The 24,203-nt window shown below is 41.8% G+C and overlaps 1 protein-coding gene across 3 annotated transcripts in view; it reads left to right on the plus strand.

Annotated features, from left to right (window-relative positions):
* Window positions 1-24,203, plus strand: part of skd (mediator complex subunit skuld) — a 722,241-nt gene that overhangs the window by 472,639 nt on the left and 225,399 nt on the right. For all 3 annotated transcript variants that reach the window (XM_071664981.1, XM_071664980.1, XM_071664979.1), the window contains one exon: window positions 19,738-21,531. In XM_071664981.1, the coding sequence (XP_071521082.1) occupies window positions 19,738-21,531 (1,794 nt within the window). The remainder of the gene's footprint in view (window positions 1-19,737; window positions 21,532-24,203) is intronic.

Raw genomic sequence — 24,203 nt, forward strand, 5'->3', positions numbered from 1 at the left:
ATGAATCAGCCACCAGCGCTGTATCATCAGCGAACAACAACTGACTCACTTCCCAAGCTCTCTCATCCCCAACAGACTTCATACTTGCCCCTCTTTCCAAAACTCTTGCATTCACCTCCCTAACAACCCCATCCATAAACAAATTAAACAACCATGGAGACATCACACATGCCTGCTGCAAACCTGCATTCACTGAGAACCAATCACTTTCCTATCTTCCTACACGTACACATGCCTTACATCCTCAATAAAAACTTTTCGCTGCTTCTAACAACTTGCCTCCCACACCATATATTTTTAATACCTTCCACAGAGCATCTCTATCACCTCTATCATATGCCTTCTCCAGATCCATAAATGCTACATACAAATCCATTTGCTTTTCTAAGTATTTCTCGTATACACTCTTCTAAGCAAACACCTGATCCACACATTCTCTACCACTTCTGAAACCACACTGCTCTTCCCCAATCTGATGCTCTGTACATGCCTTCACCCTCTCAATCAATATCCTCCCATATAATTTCCCAGGAATACTCAACAAACTTATACCTCTGTAATTTGAGCCCTCACTCTTATCCCGTTTGCCTTTGTACAATGGCACTATGCACGCATTCCGCCAATCCTCAGGGACCTCACCATGAGTCATACATACATTAAATAACCTTACCAACCAGTCAATAATACAGTCACCCCCTCTTTTAATAAATTCCACTGCAATACCATCCAAACCTGCTGCCTTGCTGGCTTTCATCTTCCGCAAAGCTTTTACTACCTCTTCTCTGTTTACCAAATCATTTTCCCTAACCCTCTCACTTTGCACACCACCTCGACCAAAACACCCTATATCTGCCACTCTATCATCAAACACATTCAACAAACCTTCAAAATACTCATTCCATCTCCTTCTCACATCACCACTACTTGTTATCACCTCCCCATTTGCGCCCTTCACTGAAGTTCCCATTTGCTCCCTTGTCTTACGCACTTTATTTACCTCCTTCCAGAACATCTTTTTATTCTCCCTAAAATTTAATGATACTCTCTCACCCCAACTCTCATTTGCCCTCTTTTTCACCTCTTGCACCTTTCTCTTGACCTCCTGTCTCTTTCTTTTATACATCTCCCACTCAATTGCATTTTTTCCCTGCAAAAATCGTCCAAATGCCTTTCTCTTCTCTTTCACTAATAATCTTACTTCTTCATCCCACCACTCACTACCCTTTCTAATCAACCCACCTCCCACTCTTCTCATGCCACAAGCATCTTTTGCGCAATCCATCACTGATTCCCTAAATACATCCCATTCCTCCCCCACTCCCCTTACTTCCATTGTTCTCACCTTTTTCCATTCTGTACTCAGTCTCTCCTGGTACTTCCTCCCACAAGTCTCCTTCCCAAGCTCACTTACTCTCACCACCCTCTTCACCCCAACATTCACTCTTCTTTTCTGAAAACCCACACAAATCTTCACCTTAGCCTCCACAAGATAATGATCAGACATCCCTCCAGTTGCACCTCTCAGCACATTAACATCCAAAAGTCTCTCTCGCGTGCCTGTCAATTAACACGTAATCCAATAACACTCTCTGGCCATCTCTCCTACTTACATAAGTATACTTATGTATATCTCGCTTTTTAAACCAGGTATTCCCAATCACTAGTCCTTTTTCAGCACATAAATCTAAAAGCTCTTCACCATTTCCATTTACAACACTGAACACCCCATGTATACCAATTATTCCCTCAACTGCCACATTACTCATCTTTGCATATATATATATATATATATATATATATATATATATATATATATATATATATATATATATATATATAAATATATATATATATCTATATATATATTTATTTATTTATTTATTTATTTATTATACTTTGTCGCTGTCTCCCGCGTTTGCGAGGTAGTGCAAGGAAACAGACGAAAGAAATGGCCCAACCCCCCCCATACACATGTATATACATATGTCCACACACGCAAATATACATACCTACACAGCTTTCCTTGGTTTACCCCAGACGCTTCACATGCCTTGATTCAATCCACTGACAGCACGTCAACCCCGGTATACCACATCGCTCCAATTCACTCTATTCCTTGCCCTCCTTTCACCCTCCTGCATGCTCAGGCCCCGATCACACAAAATCTTTTTCACTCCATCTTTCCACCTTCAATTTGGTCTCCCTCTTCTCCTCGTTCCCTCCACCACCGACACATATATCCTCTTGGTGAATCTTTCCTCACTCATTCTCTCCATGTGCCCAAACCACTTCAAAACACCCTCTTCTGCTCTCTCAACTACGCTCTTTTTATTTCCACACATCTCTCTTACCCTTACGTTACTCACTCGATCAAACCACCTCACACCACACATTGTCCTCAAACATCTCATTTCCAGCACATCCATCCTCCTGCGCACAACTCTATCCACAGCCCACGCCTCGCTACCATACAACATTGTTGGAACCACTATTCCTTCAAACATACCCATTTTTGCTTTCCGAGATAATGTTCTCGACTTCCACACATTCTTCAAGGCCCCCAGAATTTTCGCCCCCTCCCCCACCCTATGATCCACTTCCACTTCCATGGTTCCATCCGCTGCCAGATCCACTCCCAGATATCTAAAACACTTCACTTCCTCCAGCCTCTCACCATTCAAACTCACCTCCCAATTGACTTGACCCTCAACCCTACTGTACCTAATAACCTTGCTCTTATTCACATTTACTCTTAACTTTCTTCTTCCACACACTTTACCAAACTCAGTCACCAGCTTCTGCAGTTTCTCACATGAATCAGCCACCAGCGCTGTATCATCAGCGAACAACAACTGACTCACTTCCCAAGCTCTCTCATCCCCAACAGACTTCATACTTGCCCCTCTTTCCAAAACTCTTGCATTTACCTCCCTAACAACCCCATCCATAAACAAATTAAACAACCATGGAGACATCACACACCCCTGCCGCAAACCTACATTCACTGAGAACCAATCACTTTCCTCTCTTCCTACACGTACACATGCCTTACATCCTTGATAAAAACTTTTCACTGCTTCTAACAACTTTCCTCCCACACCATATATTCTTAATACCTTCCACAGAGCATCTCTATCAACTCTATCATATGCCTTCTCCAGATCCATAAATGCTACATACAAATCCATATATATATATATATATATATATATATATATATATATATATATATATATATATATATATATATATGGGAACGGGGGGCTGGAAATCCTCCCCTCTCGTTTTTTTTTTTTAATTTTCCAAAAGAAGGAACAGAGAAGAGGGCCAGGTGAGGATATTCCCTCAAAGGCCCAGTCCTCTGTTCTTAACGCTACCTCGCTATCGCGGGAAATGGTGAAAAGTATGAAGATAAAAAAAAATGTGGTTTGGGCACATGGAGAGAATGAGTGGGGAAAGATTGACCGAGAGAATATATATGTGTCGGAGGTGGAGGGAACGAGGAGAAGAGGGAGACCAAATTGGAGGTGGAAAGATGGAGTGAAAAGGATTTTGTGTGATCGGGGCCTGAACATGCAGGAGGGTGAAAGGAGGGCAAGGAATAGAGTGAATTGGAGCGATGTGGTATACAGGGGTTGACGTGCTGTCAGTGGACTGAATCAAGGCATGTGAAGCGTCCGGGGTAAACCAAGGAAAGCTGTGTAGGTATGTATATTTGCGTGTGTGGACGTGTGTATGTACATGTGTATGGGGGGGGTTGGGCCATTTCTTTCGTCTGTTTCCTTGCGCTACCTCGCAAACGCGGGAGACAGCGACAAAGTATAAAAAAAAATATATATATATATATATATATATATATATATATATATATATATATATATATATAAGAATGAGTGCTCAAATTACAGAGGTATAAGTTTGTTGAGTATTCCTGGTAAATTATATGGGAGGGTATTGATTGAGAGGGTGAAGGCATGTACAGAGCATCAGATTGGGGAAGAGCAGTGTGGTTTCAGAAGTGGTAGAGGATGTGTGGATCAGGTGTTTGCTTTGAAGAATGTATGTGAGAAATACTTAGAAAAGCAAATGGATTTGTATGTAGCATTTATGGATCTGGAGAAGGCATATGATAGAGTTGATAGAGATGCTCTGTGGAAGGTATTAAGAATATATGGTGTGGGAGGCAAGTTGTTAGAAGCAGTGAAAAGTTTTTATCGAGGATGTAAGGCATGTGTACGTGTAGGAAGAGAGGAAAGTGATTGGTTCTCAGTGAATGTAGGTTTGCGGCAGGGGTGTGTGATGTCTCCATGGTTCTTTAATTTGTTTATGGATGGGGTTGTTAGGGAGGTAAATGCAAGAGTCTTGGAAAGAGGGGCAAGTATGAAGTCTGTTGGGGATGAGAGAGCTTGGGAAGTAAGTCAGTTGTTGTTCGCTGATGATACAGCGCTGGTGGCGGATTCATGTGAGAAACTGCAGAAGCTGGTGACGGAGTTTGGTAAAGTGTGTGGAAGAAGAAAGTTAAGAGTAAATGTGAATAAGAGCAAGGTTATTAGGTACAGTAGGGTTGAGGGTCAAGTCAATTGGGAGGTGAGTTTGAATGGAGAAAAACTGGAGGAAGTGAAGTGTTTTAGATATCTGGGAGTGGATCTGGCAGCGGATGGAACAATGGAAGCGGAAGTGGATCATAGGGTGGGGGAGGGGGCGAAAATTTTGGGAGCCTTGAAAAATGTGTGGAAGTCGAGAACATTATCCCGGAAAGCAAAAATGGGTATGTTTGAAGGAATAGTGGTTCCAACAATGTTGTATGGTTGCGAGGCGTGGGCTATGGATAGAGTTGTTCGCAGGAGGATGGATGTGCTGGAAATGAAATGTTTGAGGACAATGTGTGGTGTGAGGTGGTTTGATCGAGTAAGTAACGTAAGGGTAAGAGAGATGTGTTGAAATAAAAAGAGCGTGGTTGAGAGAGCAGAAGAGGGTGTTTTGAAATGGTTTGGGCACATGGAGAGAATGAGTGAGGAAAGATTGGCCAAGAGGATATATGTGTCGGAGGTGGAGGGAACGAGGAGAAGAGGGAGACCAAATTGAAGGTGGAAAGATGGAGTGAAAAGGATTTTGTGTGATTGGGGCCTGAACATGCAGGAGGGTGAAAGGAGGGCAAGGAATAGAGTGAATTGGAGCGATGTGGTATACAGGGGTTGACGTGCTGTCAGTGGATTGAATCAGGGCATGTGAAGCGTCCGGGGTAAACCATGGAAAGCTGTGTAGGTATGTATATTTGCGTGTGTGGACGTGTGTATGTACATGTGTATGGGGGGGGGTTGGGCCATTTCTTTCGTCTGTTTCCTTGCGCTACCTCGCAAACGTGGGAGACAGCGACGAGGTATAAAAAAAAAAAAAAAAATATATATATATATATATATATATATATATATATATATATATATTCTTCTGTTTCCCATTTTAGAAAGTTAAAAAATACAAGGAGGGGAGGATTTCTGGCCCCCCGTTCCCGTCCCTTCTAGTCGCCTTCTACGACATGCGAGGAATGCATGGGAAGTATTCTTTCACCCCATCCCCAGGGAGGTGGAAAGATGGAGTGAAAAAGATTTTGTGTGATCGGGGCCTGAACATGCAGGAGGGTGAAAGGAGGGCAAGGAATAGAGTGAATTGGATCGATGTGGTATACCGGGGTTGACATGCTGTCAGTGGATTGAATCAGGGCATGTGAAGCGTCTGGGGTAAACCATGGAAAGCTGTGTAGGTATGTATATTTGCGTGTGTGGACGTATGTATATACATGTGTATGGTGGTGGGTTGGGCCATTTCTTTTGTCTGTTTCCTTGCGCTACCTCACAAATCCGGGAGACAGCGACAAAGCAAAAAAAAAAATATATATATATTCTATGCCTGGGGATAGGGGAGAAAGAATACTTCCCACGTATTCCCTGCGTGTCGTACAAGGCGACTAAAAGGGGAGGGAGCGGGGGGCTGGAAATCCTCCCCTCCTTTTTTTTTTTTTAATTTTCCAAAAGAAGGAACAGAGAAGGGGTCAGGTGAGGATATTCCCTCAGAGGCCCAGTCCTCTGTTCTTAACGCTACCTTGCTAACGCGGGAAATGGCGAATAGTTTGAAAGAGAGAAAGAAAGATATATATATATATATATATATATATATATATATATATATATATATATATATATAAATTTTTTTTTTTTTTTTTTTTTTTTGCTTTGTCGCTGTCTCCCGCGTTTGCGAGGTAGCGCAAGGAAACAGACGAAAGAAATGGCCCAACCCACCCCCATACACATGTATATACATACGTCCACACACGCAAATTTACATACCTACACAGCTTTCCATGGTTTACCCCAGACGCTTCACATGCCTTGATTCAATCCACTGACAGCACGTCAACCCCGGTATACCACATCGCTCCAATTCACTCTATTCCTTGCCCTCCTTTCACCCTCCTGCATGTTCAGGCCCCGATCACACAAAATCTTTTTCACTCCATCTTTCCACCTCCAATTTGGTCTCCATCTTCTCCTCGTTCCCTCCACCTCCGACACATATATCCTCTTGGTCAATCTTTCCTCACTCATTCTCTCCATGTGCCCAAACCATTTCAAAACACCCTCTTCTGCTCTCTCAACCACGTTCTTTTTATTTCCACACATCTCTCTTACCCTTACGTTACTTACTCGATCAAACCTCCTCACACCACACATTGTCCTCAAACATCTCCTTTCCAGCACATCCATCCTCCTGCACACAACTCTATCCATAGCCCATGCCTCACAACCATACAACATTGTTGGAACCACTATTCTTTCAAACATACCCATTATTGCTTTCCGAGATAATGTTCTCGACTTCCACACATTCTTCAAGGCTCCCAGAATTTTCGCCCCCTCCCCCACCCTAGGATCCACTTCCGCTTCCATGGTTCCATCCGCTGCCAGATCCACTCCCAGATATCTAAAACACTTCACTTCCTCCAGTTTTTCTCCATTCAAACTCACCTCCCAATTGACTTGATCCTCAACCCTACTGTACCTAATAACCTTGCTCTTATTCACATTTACTCTTAACTTTCTTCTTTCACACACTTTCCCAAACTCAGTCACCAGCTTCTGCAGTTTCTCACATGAATCAGCCACCAGCGCTGTATCATCAGCGAACAACAACTGACTCACTTCCCAAGCTCTCTCATCCCCAACAGACTTCATACTTGCCCCTCTTTCCAAAACTCTTGCATTCGCCTCCCTAACAACCCCATCCATAAACAAATTAAACAACCATGGAGACATCACACACCCCTGCCGCAAACCTACATTCACTGAGAACCAATCACTTTCTTCTCTTCCTACATGTACACATGCCTTCCATCCTCGATAAAAACTTTTCACTGCTTCTAACAACTTTCCTCCCACACCATATATTCTTAATACCTTCCACAGAGCATCTCTATCAACTCTATCATATGCCTTCTCCAGATCCATAAATGCTACATACAAATCCATTTGCTTTTCTAAGTATTTCTCACATACATTCTTCAAAGCAAACACCTGATCCACACATCCTCTACCACTTCTGAAACCACACTCCTCTTCCCCAATCTGATGCTCTGTACATGCCTTCACCCTCTCAATCAATACCCTCCCATATAATTTACCAGGAATACTCAACAAACTTATACCTCTGTAATTTGAGCACTCACTCTTATCCCCTTTGCCTTTGTACAATGGCACTATGCACGCATTCCGCCAATTCTCAGGCACCTCACCATGAGTCATACATACATTAAATATCCTTACCAACCAGTCAACAATACAGTCACCCCCTTTTTTAATAAATTCCACTGCAATACCATCCAAACCTGCTGCCTTGCCGGCTTTCATCTTCCGCAAAGCTTTTACTACCTCTTCTCTGTTTACCAAATCATTTTCCCTAACCCTCTCACTTTGCACACCACCTCGACCAAAACACCCTATATCTGCCACTCTATCATCAAACACACACACATATATATATATATATATATATATATATATATATATATATATATATATATATATATATATATATATCTTTTTTTTTCTTTCTTTCATACTATTCGCCATTTCCCGCATTAGCGAGGTAGCGTTGAGAACAGAGGACTGGGCCCTTGAGGGAATATCCTCACCTGGGCCCCTTCTCTGTTCCCTCTTTTGGAAAATTAAAAAAAAAAAAAAGTGAGAGGGGAGGATTTCCAGCCCCCCGCTCCCTCCCCTTTTAGTCGCCTTCTACGACACGCAGGGAATACGTGGGAAGTATTCTTTCTCCCCTATCCCCAGGGATAATATATATATATATATTTATTATTTATTATACTTTGTCGCTGTCTCCCGCATTTGCGAGGTAGCGCAAGGAAACAGACGAAAGAAATGGCCCAACCCCCCCCATACACATGTATATAAATACGTCCACACACGCAAATATACATACCAACACAGCTTTTCATGGTTTACCCCAGACGCTTCACATGCCCTGCTTCAATCCACTGACAGCACGTCAACCCCGGTATACCACATCGCTCCAATTCACTCTATTCCTTGCCCTCCTTTCACCCTCCTGCATGTTCAGGCCCCGATCACACAAAATCTTTTTCACTCCATCTTTCCACCTCCAATTTGGTCTCCCTCTTCTCCTTGTTCCCTCCACCTCCGACACATATATCCTCTTGGTCAATCTTTCCTCACTCATCCTCTCCATGTGCCCAAACCATTTCAAAACACCCTCTTCTGCTCTCTCAACCACGCTCTTTTTATTTCCACACATCTCTCTTACCCTTATGTTACTCACTCGATCAAACCACCTCACACCACACATTGTCCTCAAACATCTCATTTCCAGCACATCCATCCTCCTGCGCACAACTCTATCCATAGCCCACGCCTCGCAACCATACAACATTGTTGGAACCACTATTCCTTCAAACATACCCATTTTTGCTTTCCGAGATAATGTTCTCGACTTCCACACATTCTTCAAGGCCCCCAGGATTTTCGCCCCCTCCCCCACCCTATGATCCACTTCCGCTTCTATGGTTGCATCCGCTGCCAGATCCACTCCCAGATATCTAAAACACTTCACTTCCTCCAGTTTTTCTCCATTCAAACTCACCTCCCAATTGACTTGACCCTCAACCCTACTGTACCTAATAACCTTACTCTTATTCACATTTACTCTTAACTTTCTTCTTCCACACACTTTTCCAAACTCAGTCACCAGCTTCTGCAGTTTCTCACATGAATCAGCCACCAGCGCTGTATCATCAGCGAACAACAACTGACTCACTTCCCAAGCTCTCTCATCCCCAACAGACTTCATACTTGCCCCTCTTTCCAAAACTCTTGCATTTACCTCCCTAACAACCCCATCCATAAACAAATTAAACAACCATATATATATATATATATATATATATATATATATATATATATATATATATATATATATATATATATATATATATATATATCTTCTTTTCTTTCAAACTATTCGCCATTTCCCACATTAGCGAGGTAGCGTTAAGAACAGAGGACTGGGCCTTTGAGGGAATACCCTCACCTGGCCCAATTCTCTGTTCCTTCTTTTGGAAAAAAAAAAAAAAAAAAAAAAAAAAACGAGAGGGGAGGATTTCCAGCCCCCCGCTCCCTCCCCTTTTAGTCGCCTTCTACGACACGCAGGGAATACGTGGGAAGTATTCTTAATCCCCTATCCCCAGGGATATATATATATATATATATATATATATATATATATATACACACACACACACAGACACATACATATATACACATGTACATAATTCATACTGTTTGCCCTTATTCATTCCCATTGCCACCCCGCCAAACTTGAAATGACAACCCCCTCCCCCTGCATGTGCACAAGTTAGCACTAGGAAAAGACAACAAAGGCCACATTCATTCACATTCAGTCTCTAGCTGTCATTTATACTGCACTGAAACCACAACTCCCTTCCCACATCCAGGCCCCACAAAACTTTCCATGGTTTAACCCAGACGCTTCACATGCCCTGATTCAATCCATTGACAGCATGTCAACTCCGGTATACCACATCGTTCCAATTCACTCTATGCCTTGCATGCCTTTCACCCTCCTGCATGTTCAGGCCCCGATCACTCATAATCTTTTTCACTCCATCATTCCACCTCCAATTTGGTCTCCCACTTCTCCTCATTCCCTCCACCTCTGACACATATATCCTCTTGGTCAATCTTTCCTCTCATTCTCTTCCTGTGACCAAACCATTTCAAAACACCCTCTTCTGCTCTCTCAACCACGCTCTTTTTATTACCACACATCTCTCTTACCCTTTCATTACTTACTCGATCAAACCATCCCACACCACATATTGTCCTTAGACATCTCATTTCCAGCACATCCACCCTCCTCCGCAGAACTCTATCTATAGCCCACACCTCGCAACCATATAACATTGTTGGAACCACTCTCCTTTCAAACATACCCATTTTTGCTTTCCAAGATAACATTCTTGACTTCCACACATTTTTCAACGCTCCCAGAACTTTTTCCCCTCCCCCACCCTATGACTCACTTCCGCTTCCATGGTTCCACCCACTGCCAGATATCAAAAACACTTCACTTCCTCCAGTTTTTCTCCATTCAAACTTACCTCCCAATTGACTTGCCCCTCAACCCTACTGTACCTAATAACCTTGTTCTTATTCACATTTACTCTCAGCTTTCTTCTTTCACTCACTTTACCAAACTCAGTCACCAGCTTCTGCAGTGTCTCACCCAATTAGCCACCAGCACTGTATCATCAGCGAACAACAACTGACTTACTTTCCAAGCTCTCTCATCCACAACAGACTGCATACTTGCCCCTCTCTCCAAAACCCTTGCATTCACCTCCCTAACAACCTCATCCATAAACAAATTAAACAACCATGGAGACATCACGCACCCCTGCCGCAAACCAACATTCACTGAGAACCTATCACTTTCCTCTCTTCCTACTTGTACAAATGCTTTACATCCTCAATAAATACTTTTCACTGCTTCTGACAACTTGCCTCCCACACCATATACTCTTAATACCTTCCACAGAGCATCTCTATCAACTCTATCACATGCATTCTCCAGATCCATAAATGCGACATACAAATCCATTTGCTTTTCTAAGTATTTCTCACATACGTTCTTCAAAGCAAACACCTGATCCACACATCCTCTACCACTTCTGAAACCACACTGCTCTTCCCCAATCTGATGCTCTGTACATGCCCTCACCCTCTCAATCAATACCCTCCCATATAATTTCCCAGGAATACTCAACAAACTTATACCTCTGTTATTTGAGCACTCACTTTTATCCCCTTTCCCTTTGTACAATGGCACTATGCTAGCATTCTGCCAATCCTCAGGCACCTCACCATGATTCATACATACATCAAATAACCTTACCAACCAGTCACCAGTACAGTCACCCCCTTTTTTAATAAATTCCTCTGCAATACCATCCAAACCAGCCGCCTTGCCAGCTTTCATCTTCTGCAAATCTTTTATTACCTCTTCTCTTTTTACGAAATCATTCTCCCTAACCCTCTCACTTTGCACACCACCTTGACCAAAACAATCTATATCTGCCACTCTATCATCCATCTCCTTCTCACATCACCACTTCTTGTTATCACCTCCCCATTAGCCCCCTTCACTGATGTTTCCATTTGTTTCCTCGTCTTATGCACTTATTTACCTCCTTCCAAAACATCTTTTTATTCTCTCTATAATTTAATGATACTTTCCCACCCCAACTCTCGTTTGCCCTCTTTTTCACCTCTTGCACCCTTCTCTTGACCTCCTACCTCTTTCTTTTATACATCTCCCTGTCATTGTGTTAGTTCCTTGCAAAACTTGTCCAAATGTCTCTCTCTTCCCTTTCACTAATAATCTTACTTCTTCATTCCACATCTCACTACCCTTTCTAATCTGCCCACCTTCCACGCTTCTCATGCCACAAGCATCTTTTGTGCAAGCCATCACTGCTTCCCTAAATACCTCCCATTCCTCCCCCACTTCCCTTACGTCCTTTATTCTCACCTTTTTACATTCTGTGCAGTCTCTCCAGGTACTTCCTCACACAAGTCTCCTTCCCAAGCTCACTTAATCTCACCGCTCTCTTCACCCCAACATTCTCTCTTCTTTTCTGAAAACCTTAACAAATCTTCACCTTTGCTTCCACAAGATAATGATCAGACATCCCTCCAGTTGCACCTCTCAGCACATTAACATCCAAAAGTCTCTCTTTCGTGCGCCTATCAATTAACACGTAATCCAATAACGCTCTCTGGCCATCTCTTCTCCTTACATACGTGTACTTATGTATATATCTTTTTAAACCAGGTATTCCCAATCACCAATCCTTTGTTGGTGCACAAATCTACAAGCTCTTCACCATTTCCATTTAGGACACTGAACACCCCATGTACACCAATTATTCCCTCAACTGCCACATTACTCACCTTACATTCAAATCACCCATCAGTATAACCCTGTCTCGTGCATCAAGACTACTAACACGCTCTTTCAGCTGCTCCCAAAACACTTGCCTCTCATGATGTTTCTTGTCCACTCACTAACCCCTGGCTTTACTCCCAAGACATTCCCAAACCACTTTCCCTTTATCGTTGAGCTTCATTTCACTCAGAGCCAAAACATCCAGGTTCCTTTCCCCAAACATACTAATGAAGAAATTTATGTAAAAAGAATGTAGAACTAAAAACAGAATCACAAATTGACATACGTTAATAATTTTTTATGCTGGTAGTAGATCCTACTACAACATAATCACTTTTGAAAATGTAGTTTAAATAGTATTTACTATATGGTGTACAGAATATTTTATAACAATCAGCTTTCTAGAAGAAATACTGTGGAAGTCCAAAAACAACAGTAGAAATTGATTATTTCAAAAATATTTTTGTTTGTAGTTCTTACCTCAACTTAATTCCATTGTGATGCTGGATTTGTTTATTATTTACTATTATGTGTATACAGTATTTTAAAGAAAAACATATATAAAATAAGTGGAAAGAAAACATAAATGAATAAGTGGATTTAAAAGAAAATACCCTTCATTTTGTCATTTTTGGAATATTTCATTTTGGAACAGGCCTGTCTTAAAACACAATAGTGTTATTTTTTTTAAAAGTTAATATCTAAAACCAGTTTATATTATTTCATGTTATATCTAGTTGTCTTAATGTAAGTAATCATCCAGGTTTGAGCACCACAGAAAGTATGCAACACTTCGTAGGTTATTTAGTCATTTTCCAACTGCTACAGGAACACCTTTAATTTTGATCATCAAAACATACTTTCTTCATTCGTTTTGTGACTGCTAAAGACAAAACATACTTTCTTCATTCGTTTGTGAACTGCTAAAAAATAATAGTCTCTCACCCTAATTTCATATGGATGACATCCCATAGGGGGGTGGGGGACAACTTTAAAAACCTGAATCAGTGGTGTAAGTTCTTTGTTAACAGCCTTTAGTAAATAAAACTTTCATCCAATCCATGCATTCATGAAAATATTCCACCATCTATTGAATCATATTTCATAACTTATTGTGTTTTAGCCGTATCAGACTTTATAATTTCCTTAATTGTTTTAAATGCAATTTTCATACAGCATCTGTGTTTCAGGCCACATTCACGGATCACACCCCTCCTGGGTCTAATAAACCTTCTGGAGGACCAGAAGATACTGCTGCTAATCATCAGTAATAAAAGTAGTGGTGGAAATAAATCCAGTGTTAATGCTAGTCTAGTGGAGTTGCCCAAAGATGTTTCCAACACCCCCGTCCCATGAGCACAATCCTGACCTTTGACACTGCCTTGGATGATACAGTACCTCAGGTCATCAGTATTAAGCAGGAGCGTATTGAGACCCTAGGATTGTACACCCAACTGAATTCTCTAGTATTTTTGTTAAAGGGGAACCAGTGCAGACTTTAGCTGTATACCAACCACCTTCAGTGTCAATGTTTGTTGGATCAACAAAATATGCTCCACTTACAAACCTTCCAAGCCAAGAGCATAAAACTGTTGTTACTATTCCAGAAGAGTGGGTGACAAACCTTTTTGCAATTCCCAGTATCTGATAAGGCTCAGGATCTGCTCCTCCCATGGTCCATATGGGGCCTCTACATGGGGCCCACCAGCTGGTGGACATGGTCAAAAGGTTGGAATATCCCTATATCACCCATGCCCACCACTATTGCGGGCCCAGTGTCAGACGGGGGTCCGGGGTCTCGCGCGGGCCTGGTAGTGTTGGTGGTCCAGCATCAGCAGGACCGCCATCAATTATGACTCCCCATCGCCATCATCCAATCAGTCATCTTACCTCAACAAGACACTCCCGGGTCGGTAGAGCCTCCTCACTGGGGCTTAACCAGTACCTGAACTAATTCCCTCATTGTTAATATCGCACTGCAAGACTCTAGTGTCAATTTGTTTAGAGATCACAATTTGACTCGTGCACAATGTGTGTGTTTAATAACATCCAGAAAAATGTGGCAATATCCGTGGCAATGACGGAACTCACTGTACTTGCCACCTACACATCTGAGTTGAAAGAGGAAAGTATTAAGTGTAATTGTGGTTTTCTCCCGTGGTTAATAGAAGGTTAGCGTTTCAGGCAGGTTGTTTTATGAGGATGAAGTGGGTCTAACTGGCCTCCATGAGGCTTTGGTAACTGAACGTAAGAAACAGTCCCTGCATTTACTAATGGATAACAAAGGTTTCAGATAATCCTGACCGTGAAACCAGTATTCTAGATCAGATACCTCATCTATTTTCGTCTCTTGCAGAGCCAGTGCTTAGTAACGTTAAGTACTCCATCTAGTGTTATTATAGAGCAACCACAGTGTACCAAAATACTAGACGAGACATCCTGCTAAACTTAGTGGATTATAAGGGATGGAAATGAGATGCATACATGGCAGTTGAACAGTCAAGGGGAGCTAACCATAGTGATAGTGAAAATGGGCCCCCTGCAGTGAGACATCCATGCATGCATAAATGGTGCTATTACCAATTCGATGGTCCCAGATGTTCTAAAGATATAGTGCGATGCATGAAAGCCCTCCAGCCTCACTTACAAGAGGCTATACAAAAGAAGGGACAAGAGTCAATTGGGAACCAGTGTTCAGTGTCGATGGCCCACTTACTTGGCGACAATTCCATCGTATGGCTGTGAGAGGCACAGAGGATATGCTGAACCCCTTTCCCATTCCAATGCTATTGATGGTCATGATCGAGACTGGTTGTCAGTAGCACCACAGTCTGTCAGACATTGGGAAAAATTACAATTATGAACCATATTCTCAGCAGCGGAATGTTTGCCTATGTTGTGTTGCCCCTGACAACGAGTTTTATCCTTAATACATGTGCGGAACATTATTCAAGGATTATCATCAATAAATGAGGTAAGTAGTGTTCCTTTCTTTGATATCAAGATTGTAATATTAAGTAATATCATTTCAGAGACCTATTTTGTAATATATTTATTGTTTGATGATGGATGAAAACCATCAAATGCAGTAGATTTTTTGGAGAATAAGATGCCGTGCAAGAAGAAAGGGAGAGGTTAAGTGTTTTCTAGCTGAAAGGTGGTGTGCATCAGTGATGTAATGATGTCACCGTAGTCGTTGATTAGTTGATGATGGACTGTAGGGAGGTAAAGGTGAGGGTCTTGGAATGAGGGAATACTTTATAGTACACAAATACCCTGATTTATGCTTAGGATGCATTCCTGGAAAATGGAATGTCAAGGGGAAACAGCACTCTATGGATCATTATATCATTGCTACAGGGGATGCATTATTTTTATTTTTTATATTATACTTATGTCGCTGCTCTCCACGTTTGCGAGGTAGCGCAAGGAAACAACGAAAGAAATGCCCAACCCCCCCCCCATACACCCTGTATATACATAAAGTCCACACACGCAAATATACACACCTACACAGCTTCCATGGTTTACCCCAGACGCTTCACATGCCTTGATTCAATCCACTGACAGCACATCAACCCCGTATACCACAAATCGCTCCAATTCACTTATTCCTGTGCCCTCCTTTCACCCTCCTGCATTGTTCAGAGCCCCGATCACTCATAATCTTTTTCACTCCATCATTCCACCTCCAATTTGGTCTCCCACTTCTCCTCATTCCCTCCACCTCTGACACATATATCCTCCTGGTCAATCTTTCCTCTCATTCTCTTCCTGTGACCAAACCATTTCAAAACACCCTCTTCTGCTCTCTCAACCACGCTCTTTTTATTACCACACATCTCTCTTACCCTTTCATTACTTACTCGATCAAACCATCCCACACCACATATTGTCCTTAGACATCTCATTTCCAGCACATCCACCCTCCTCCGCAGAACTCTATCTATAGCCCACACCTCGCAACCATATAACATTGTTGGAACCACTCTCCTTTCAAACATACCCATTTTTTGCTTTCCAAGATAACGTTCTTGACTTCCACACATTTTTCAACGCTCCCAGAAATTTTTCCCCTTCCCCACCCTATGACTCACTTCCGCTTCCATGGTTCCACCCACTGCCAGATATCAAAAACACTTCACTTCCTCCAGTTTTTCTCCATTCAAACTTACCTCCCAATTGACTTGCCCCTCAACCCTACTGTACCTAATAACCTTGCTCTTATTCACATTTACTCTCAGCTTTCTTCTTTCACTCACTTTACCAAACTCAGTCACCAGCTTCTGCAGTGTCTCACCCAATTAGCCACCAGCATTGTATCATCAGCGAACAACAACTGACTTACTTTCCAAGCTCTCTCATCCACAACAGACTTCATACTTGCCCCTCTCTCCAAAACTCTTGCATTCACCTCCCTAACAACCTCATCCATAAACAAATTAAACAACCATGGAGACATCACGCACCCCTGCCGCAAACCAACATTCACTGAGAACCTATCACTTTCCTCTCTTCCTACTTGTACAAATGCTTTACATCCTCAATAAATACTTTTCACTGCTTCTGACAACTTGCCTCCCACACCATATACTCTTAATACCTTCCACAGAGCATCTCTATCAACTCTATCACATGCATTCTCCAGATCCATAAATGCGACATACAAATCCATTTGTTTTTCTAAGTATTTCTCACATATGTTCTTCAAAGCAAACACCTGATCCACACATCCTCTACCACTTCTGAAACCACACTGCTCTTCCCCAATCTGATGCTCTGTACATGCCCTCACCCTCTCAATCAATACCCTCCCATATAATTTCCCAGGAATACTCAACAAACTTATACCTCTTTAATTTGAGCACTCACTTTTATCCCCTTTCCCTTTGTACAATGGCACTATGCTAGCATTCTGCCAATCCTCAGGCACCTCACCATGATTCATACATACATCAAATAACCTTACCAACCAGTCACCAGTACAGTCACCCCCTTTTTTAATAAATTCCTCTGCAAAACCATCCAAACCAGCCGCCTTGCCAGCTTTCATCTTCTGCTAATCTTTTATTACCTCTTCTCTGTTTACGAAATCATTCTCCCTAACCCTCTCACTTTGCACACCACCTTGACCAAAACAATCTATATCTGCCACTCTATCATCCATCTCCTTCTCACATCACCACTTCTTGTTATCACCTCCCCATTAGCCCCCTTCACTGATGTTTCCATTTGTTCCCTTGTCTTATGCACTTTATTTACCTCCTTACAAAACATCTTTTTATTCTCTCTATAATTTAATGATACTTTCCCACCCCAACTCTCGTTTGCCCTCTTTTTCACCTCTTGCACCCTTCTCTTGACCTCCTACCTCTTTCTTTTATACATCTCCCTGTCATTGTATTAGTTCCTTGCAAAACTTGTCCAAATGTCTCTCTCTTCCCTTTCACTAATAATCTTACTTCTTCATTCCACATCTCACTACCCTTTCTAATCTGCCCACCTTCCACGCTTCTCATGCCACAAGCATCTTTTGTGCAAGCCATCACTGCTTCCCTAAATACCTCCCATTCCTCCCCCACTTCCCTTACATCCTTTATTCTCACCTTTTTACATTCTGTGCAGTCTCTCCAGGTACTTCCCAAGCTCACTTAATCTCACCGCTCTCTTCACCCCAACATTCTCTCTTCTTTTCTGAAAACCTTAACAAATCTTCACCTTTGCTTCCACAAGATAATGATCAGACATCCCTCCAGTTGCACCTCTCAGCACATTAACATCCAAAAGTCTCTCTTTCGTGCGCCTATCAATTAACACGTAATCCAATAACGCTCTCTGGCCATCTCTTCTACTTACATACGTGTACTTATGTATATATCTTTTTAAACCAGGTATTCCCAATCACCAGTCCTTTTTCAGCACATAAATCTACAAGCTCTTCACCATTTCCATTTAGGACACTGAACACCCCATGTACACCAATTATTCCCTCAACTGCCACATTACTCACCTTACATTCAAATCACCCATCAGTATAACCCTGTCTCGTGCACCAAGACTACTAACACGCTCTTTCAGCTGCTCCCAAAACACTTGCCTCTCATGATGTTTCTTGTCCACTCACTAACCCCTGGCTTTACTCCCAAGACATTCCCAAACCACTCTTCCCCTTTATCGTTGAGCTTCATTTCACTCAGAGCCAAAACATCCAGGTTCCTTTCCTCAAACATACTAATGAAGAAATTTATGTAAAAAGAATGTAGAACTAAAAACAGAATCACAAATTGACATACGTTAATAATTTTCATGCTGGTAGTAGATCCTACTACAACATAATCACTTTTTGATAATGTAGTTTAAATAGAATTTACTATATGGTGTACAGAATATTTTATAACAATCAGCTTTCTAGAAGAAATACTGTGGAAGTCCAAAAACAACAGTAGAAATTGATTATTTCATAAATATTTTTGTTTGTAGTTCTTACCTCAACTTAATTCCATTGTGATGCTGGATTTGTTATATTATTTACTATTATGTGTATACAGTATTTTAAAGAAAACATATATGAATAAGTGGAAAGAAAACATAAATGAATAAGTGGATTTAAAAGAAAATACCCTTCATTTTGTCATTTTTGGAATATTTCATTTTGGAACAGGCCTGTCTTAGACACAATAGTGTTATTTTATTTCAAGTTATATCTAAACAGTTTTGATTTTATTTCATGTTATATCTAGTTGTCTTAATGTAAGTAATCATCCAGGTTTGAGCACCACAGTAGTATGCCAACACTTCGTAGGTTATTTAGTCATTTTCCAACTGCTACAGGAACACCTTTAATTTTGATCATCAAAACATACTTTCTTCATTCGTTTGTGACTGCTAAAGACAAAACATACTTTCTTCATTCGTTTGTGACTGCTAAAGATAATATGTCTTCTCACCCTAATTTCATATGGATGACATACAATAGGGGGGTGGGGGACAACTTTAAACCTGAATCAGTGGTGTAAGTTCTTTGTTAACAGCCTTTAGTATAAAACTTTCATCCCAATCCATGCATTCATGAAATATTCCACCATCTTATTGAATCATATTTCATAACTTATTGTGTTTTAGCCGTATCAGACTTTATAATTTCCATAATTGTTTAAATGCAATTTTCATACAGCATCTGTGTTTCAGGCCACATTCACGGATCACACCCCTCCTGGGTCTAATAAACCTTCTGGAGGACCAGAAGATACTGCTGCTATCATCAGTAACAAAAGTAGTGGTGGAAATAAATCCAGTGTTAATGCTAGTCTAGTGGAGTTGACCAAGATGTTTCCAACACCCCCGTCCCATGAGCACAATCCTGACCATGACACTGCCTTGGATGATACAGTACCTCAGGTCATCAGTATTAAGCAGGAGCGTATTGAGGAGCCTAGGATTGTACACCCAACTGAATTCTCTAGTATTTTTGTTAAAGAGGAACCAGTGCAGACTTTAGCTGTATACCAACCACCTTCAGTGTCAATGTTTGTTGGATCAACAAAATATGCTCCACTTACAAACCTTCCAAGCCAAGAGCATAAAACTGTTGTTACTATTCCAGAAGAGTGGGTGTACAAACCTTCTTGGCAATTCCCAGTATCTGATAAGGCTCATGGATCTGCTCCTCCCATGGTCCATATGGGGCCTCTACATGGGGGCCCACCAGCTGGTGGACATGGTCAAAAGGTTGGAATATCCCCTATATCACCCATGCCCACCACTATTGCGGGCCCAGTGTCAGACGGTGGTCCTGGGTCTCAGCGCGGGCCTGGTAGTGTTGGTGGTCCAGCATCAGCAGGACCGCCAATCAATTATGAGCTACCATCGCCAGCATCCAATCAGTCATCTTACCTCAACAAGACACTGCCGTCGGTAGAGCCTCCTTCACTGGGGCTTAACCAAGTACCTGAAGCTAATTCCCTCATTGTTAATATCGCACTGCAAGACTCTAGTGTCAATTTGTTTAGAGATCACAATTTTGACTCGTGCACAATGTGTGTGTGTAATAACATCCAGAAAAATGTGGGCAATATCCGTGGCAATGACGGAACTCTGTACTTGCCACCTACACATCTGAGTTTGAAAGAGGAAAGTATTAAGTGTAATTGTGGTTTCTCAGCAGTGGTTAATAGAAGGTTAGCGTTTCAGGCAGGGTTGTTTTATGAGGATGAAGTGGATCTAACTGGCCTCCATGAGGCTTTGGTAACTGAACGTAAGAAACAGTCCCTGCATTTACTAATGGATAACAAAGGTGCAGATAATCCTGACCGTGAAACCAGTATTCTAGATCAGATACCTCAGTCTATGTTTCGTCTCTTGCAGAGCCAGTGCTTAGTAACGTTAAGTACTCCATCTAGTGTTATATATAGAGCAACCACAGTGTACCAAAATACTAGACGAGACATCCTGCTAAACTTAGTGGATTATAAGGATGGAAATGAGATAGCATACATGGCAGTTGAACAGTCAAGGGGAGCTAACCATAGTGATAGTGAAAATGGGCCCCCTGCAGTGAGACATCCATGCATGCATAAATGGTGCTATTACCAATTCGATGGTCCCAGATGTTCTAAAGATATAGTGCGATGCATGAAAGCCCTCCAGCCTCACTTACAAGAGGCTATACAAAAGAAGGGACGAAGAGTCAATTGGGAACCAGTGTTCAGTGTCGATGGCCCACTTACTTGGCGACAATTCCATCGTATGGCTGTGAGAGGCACAGAGGATATGGCTGAACCCTTACCCATTCCAATGCTATTGACTGGTCATGATCGAGACTGGTTGTCAGTAGCACCACAGTCTGTCAGACATTGGGAAAAATTACTATTAGAACCATATTCTCAGCAGCGGAATGTTGCCTATGTTGTGGTTGCCCCTGACAACGAGTTTATCCTTAATCATGTGCGGACATTTTTCAAGGAATTATCATCAATATATGAGGTAAGTAGTGTTCCTTTCTTTGATTATTCAAGATTGTAAGTATTAAGTAATATCATTTCAGAGACCTTATTTTTGTAATATATTTATTGTTTGATGATGGATGAAAACCATCAAATGCAGTAGAGTTTTTTTGGGGAATAAGATGCGCGTGCAAGAAGAAAGGGAGGAGGTTAAGTGTTTCTAGCTGAAGGTGGGTGTGCATCAGGAGTGTATGATGTCACCGTAGTCGTTTGATTAGTTGAAGGATGGACTGGTGAGGGAGGTAAAGGTGAGGGTCTTGGAATGAGGGAATACTTTATAGTACACAAATACCCTGATTTATGCTTAGGATTCATTCCTGGAAAATGGAATGTCAAGGGGAACAGCTCTCTATGGATTCATTATATCATTGCATACATGGAGATGCATTTATTTTTATTTTTTTATTATACTTTGTCGCTGTCTCCCACGTTTGCGAGGTAGCGCAAGGAAACAGACGAAAGAAATGGCCCAACCCCCCCCCCCATACACATGTATATACATACGTCCACACACGCAAATATACACACCTACACAGCTTTCCATGGTTTACCCCAGACGCTTCACATGCCTTGATTCAATCCACTGACAGCACATCAACCCCGGTATACCACAACGCTCCAATTCACTCTATTCCTTGCCCTCCTTTCACCCTCCTGCATGTTCAGGCCCCGATCACACAAAATCTTTTTCACTCCATCTTTCCACCTCCAATTTGGTCTCCCTCTTCTCCTTGTTCCCTCCACCTCCGACACATATATCCTCTTGGTCAATCTTTCCTCACTCATTCTCTCCATGTGCCCAAACCACTTCAAAACACCCTCTTCTGCTCTCTCAACCACGCTCTTTTTATTTCCACACATCTCTCTTACCCTTACGTTACTCACTCGATCAAACCACCTCACACCACACATTGTCCTCAAACATCTCGTTTCCAGCACATCCATCCTCCTGCGCACAACTCTATCCATAGCCCACGCCTCGCAACCATACAACATTGTTGGAACCACTATTCCTTCAAACATACCCATTTTTGCTTTCCGAGATAATGTTCTCGACTTCCACACATTCTTCAAGGCCCCCAGAATTTTCGCCCCCTCCCCTACCCTATGATCCACTTCCGCTTCCATGGTTCCATCCTCTGCCAGATCCACTCCCAGATATCTAAAACACTTCACTTCCTCCAGTTTTTCTCCATTCAAACTCACCTCCCAATTGACTTGACCCTCAACCCTACTGTACCTAATAACCTTGCTCTTATTCACATTTACTCTTAACTTTCTTCTTCCACACACTTTACCAAACTCAGTCACCAGCTTCTGCAGTTTCTCACATGAATCAGCCACCAGCGCTGTATCATCAGCGAACAACAACTGACTCACTTCCCAAGCTCTCTCATCCCCAACAGACTTCATACTTGCCCCTCTTTCCTAATGTTATTTTTTTTACCTATGAGATACATGCAGTATGGTATATGGATGTATGGTATATGGATTAATGAATGCAGATTATTATAGTAATACATCTTTACTGATTAATGAATAACAAATAAATCATGCACAATTTTGTATCATGAACAACAGTTGTTTAATGAATAGTGACGATTGTAGTAGATTGAGTAAGATGTGGTGGGTGAGAGGTGGGAGGCAATGGTTATTACATGGCTCTGCTGTGACTAAAGCTAATTAATCTCTGCATCACTGAAATTATGATTTAGATGGTGATGAAAAGGGAAGTGGTGATGGTGGAGTTAGTGATGATGGCGAAGGAGACTGTTGTAAGTGATGAGGTGATGCATCTCTTGGTTTCTTTGGTAACACTGTCCACAGCCCTGCCAGATGCTGTTGAACTACCCACAAAATTGTGTTAAAGTTTAGATGAGCAGTAATGTATCCCTTCAATGATATGTTACATAACATTTTAAGATATGGAGTGAGAAATCAGAAAGATGGGTATGATTAGATAGGTTAGGTGGAAGGGTGGATTAACACACACCAGATATGTTGCCAAGTGCTCATGAACAGCTGATGTTCAACCCACCACTGTACCCGCTATTTAGCCAAGCTTTGCTTAGCCTACTTTCCACTTTTTTCTAACAAACTTTGAATGAGCCACCTTCATTGTTGTTAACTTTTTGTTCATTATGGCAGAACCTTTTACCTTGTCTGCATTTTTGAAAATGGTTTTAAGTGCTGATGTAACCAATTTGCAAGCATCACCCAAATTGACTTGACTCTCACCAGCTTCCAGCTGCCTCAGCGTTGGCTTGTAATTTTACATCCAAGAAGAGGCTTTCCCAAGGCATCATCATGACAGAGTCAATCAAATCTATGGCCCCAAGTCCCTGGCATCATGGGGTTCTAAAAATCTCCAGGTTTCTGCCTGACTCTGCTGCCAATGAGAGGGAGGGCTCTGGCAGTAGTCGTACCAGCCCCTCTCACAACCTTTCCCATCTATATTAGACCTTCCTCTTTTTCTTTTCACAATACCAACATTTATGGTGTCTCTAGTACCTTTCTTCGGTTGAACACCATCTGTCAAGTACCTCCTAATATCTTGCTTCTCTCTGAGACACAGTTGTCAGATGATGTTCTTACTAGTCCCTTTTTAATTTCTAACCATAACCTCCACTCACAATTCTAGTTCATAGGTGT

This window comes from Panulirus ornatus, chromosome 9, assembly GCF_036320965.1.
Source record: "Panulirus ornatus isolate Po-2019 chromosome 9, ASM3632096v1, whole genome shotgun sequence".
NCBI lineage: Eukaryota > Metazoa > Arthropoda > Malacostraca > Decapoda > Palinuridae > Panulirus > Panulirus ornatus.